The 3,019-nt window shown below is 44.9% G+C and overlaps 1 protein-coding gene across 1 annotated transcript; it reads left to right on the plus strand.

Annotated features, from left to right (window-relative positions):
- Positions 1-1,914: 1,914 nt before the first annotated feature.
- On the plus strand, positions 1,915-2,433 carry LOC143586622 (uncharacterized). The gene has a single exon (XM_077068125.1). The coding sequence runs from the start codon at positions 1,915-1,917 to the stop codon at positions 2,431-2,433; it is 519 nt and encodes a 172-aa protein (XP_076924240.1).
- The last annotated feature ends 586 nt before the right edge of the window (positions 2,434-3,019 follow it).

Here is a 3,019-nt window from a genome sequence, read left to right on the forward strand (position 1 = left end):
TCAAAGAGGTGCAAGCATTGAATGGAAGATTAGTGACTCTGAATAGATTTCTAGCCAGCCATGCGGCTAAGGTGCTATTTGTTTTTTAAGACAAAAACTGTCTGCAATCTGATTTCATCTGATTTTATGTCTGCAACTGAAGATGTGGTCTGAAGGTCTGCAATCTAAAAATATAATACTGTTTGTTTTATAAACTGGATATCGTCAGCATAAGCTGAAAATTAGTAACCTATCATATATATCACAATAAATAGAAGTCATTTAATGTTTGTAAACTGCTAAAATAATTGGGAGCGGTGTACGGACTATGGGAGTGGGTGGTGGTGTACGAACTATGAAAGTGGGTGGTGGTAGACGAGTGTGGTAGGCGATGAACGGTGGTGATAGATGGTTGTGGTGGGTGGTGAACGGTGATGGTGGCCGATGGTGGGTAATGGTGGTGATGGACGGTGGTGGTGGGTGGTGGACTGTGGTGGTGGACGGTGGTTGTGGCCGGCAGTGGTGATGACTGGTGGTGGTGTGGGTGGTTGAAGGTGGTGGTGGTAGTGGATGGTGGTGGCGGGTGGTGGCGGTTGTAGACAGTGGGTGGTGGTAGTGGGTTGTGGTTGAAGATGGGTGGTGGTGGTGGTGGGTAGTTGACGGTGGTGGTAGCGGAAGGTGGGTGGTGGTGGGTGGTTGACGTTGGTGGCGTCGGACGGTGAGTGGTGGTGGCGTCGGACGGTGGGTGGTGGTGGCGGCGGTGGACGATAGGTGGTGGGTGGTGGTGGTGGTGGCGGACGGTGGGTGGTGGTGTCGGCGGTGGACGATTGGTGGTGGGTGGTGGTAGTGGTGGCGGACGGTGGGTGGAAGCGCACGGTGGGTGGTGGTGGTGGTGGTGGACATTGGATGTTGGTAGGATAATAAGAAGTGTGAAGAAGTGTGACGATGTTGGATATTAGCTTCTTATTTAAGACTATATAAGCAGTTTTCAGATCTTTTTCTTTTTTTAAACAAACTGTCTTCAGGAACTTATGTATGCGCGCCCGCATACATAACCTTCCTGGAGACATTTGAAGCAAAAACAAACACAACCTAAGTCATTCCCTTTCGTGTCAACATTAAGGAACTGTTTGAAGAAAGCACACTTCAAATGGACCCCCGAAGCTGAACAGGGATTTCTTGAAGTTAAATGTTTAATAAATTTATCCACTTTGACCGCACCACAGACAGGGGAACCATTGATTTTGTATCTTTCAGGATCCGACATAGCCATCGGGGCGGTACTCTTGACAGGCAGAAATTTTTCAAACACCTATTTATTATGTAAGCAGGACATTGACTGATGCGGAAACCAGATTTTCAATGCTTGAAAAATTAGTGTTGGCATTGGTCTATGCAGCTAGACGTCTCCGCAGATATTTCCAAGGACACCCAATCAACGTGTTGAGTGGGTACAAACTGAAAAGTGTGTTGAGCAAGCCGGAATTATCTGGGAGGTTAGCAAAGTGGGCCATCGAACTGGGAGAGCATTCAATTGAGTATAAGCCTAGACCCGTGATCAAAGGTTAGGTGTTGGCAGATTTTGTCCCAGAGGTTCCACATAATAAATAAAAAGAATGTTTGGTTGAACAAAAGATCCCAATACCTCCTGAACGCGATCAGGTTTGGTCATTGTTCACTGATGGGGCTTCAAGTGGTGAAGGGTCAGGTGCGAGACTTAGATTGGTTAATCCTGAAGGTCATGAGTTTACCAATGCCATCAAGTTGGACTTTTAAAGTACCAACAATGAGGCAGAATTTGAAGTTTTCTTAGCGGGCCAGCGAATAGCTAAAAAACTTGGTGTAAAACACTTGGAATCACGTGTAGACTCGATGTTAATAGCAGGTTAGATAAACGGGTCATATGAAGCAAAGAATGATATGATAGCCTCATATATGTCACAAGCCAAAGACCTCATCCTCCAATTCTCGTCTTGTAAAGTAATTCACATAAAGCGAAGCGAGAACAAGTCTGCGTGCGCCTTGAGTAAATTAGCTTCCACTAACTTCGAACACATTGCAAAAGATATCTGCATTGAGGTTCTAGATCATCCTTCTGTACCGCAGCATCAGGTGTTGGTCATACAAAAGGAAGTTGAATCCTGGATGACACCAATTCTTGCTTATTTGACATCCGAAACTCTTCCGGAAGAAAAGGCAGTGGCTCAAAAAATAGGACATAAAACTTTGAATTACCAAGTTCAAGATGGGATATTGTATCGCCGATCATTCTTAGGCCCACTCCTCATATGTGTAGATGCTGAAGATGCAAATTATTTGATAAGGGAAATTCATGAGGACATTTGTGGTCTACATGTGGGTCTAAGAATGGTAGTAGCCAAGTTAATGAATGCGGGATATTACTGGCCTGGAACGCACATGGATGCAGTCAAAGAAATCAAAAAATTCGACTAGTGCCAGCGTCATGCCCCCAATACTTTAAAGCCAAAAACTGAGTTAGTGCCAGTAACATCCGCATGGCCATTCCAAAAGTGGGATATTGACATTATGGGACCATTCCCGAAAGCCCCGGGACGCGTCAATTTTTTTATTGTAGCAATCGACTATTTCACTAAGTGGGTCGAAGCTAAACCGGTTGCTTCAATTACTGTTGCTAGCATGTAAAAGTTCTTGTGGGAAATTATTATCTGTCGTTTTGGCCTCCCGCAAACGGAACTCAGTTTACAGATAGCCAAGTATTCACGTCAGTGGCTCATCCGCAGGCCAACGGCCAAGTGAAAAGAGCCAATAGAACCATCAAGGATGGAATTAAATCAAGATTGGGTACCAAGGGAACGGGATGGGTTGACGAATTACCGCATGTGCTTTGGGGTTTTCGAACCCAAAAGAAGACAAGTAACTCAGAATCACCATTCAGTTTGACATACGGCACCGAGTTTATGATTCCAGCTGAGATTGGGATACCATCCGCAATAACACTATCCATCATCATTAATGAGGAAGAGTTGCGATTTAACCTCAATCTACTTGAAGAAAGAAG

Source organism: Bidens hawaiensis, unplaced genomic scaffold (assembly GCF_021521415.1).
Source record: "Bidens hawaiensis isolate Kalapana, Puna unplaced genomic scaffold, B.hawaiensis_p1.1 tig00034722_1, whole genome shotgun sequence".
Classification (NCBI taxonomy): domain Eukaryota; kingdom Viridiplantae; phylum Streptophyta; class Magnoliopsida; order Asterales; family Asteraceae; genus Bidens; species Bidens hawaiensis.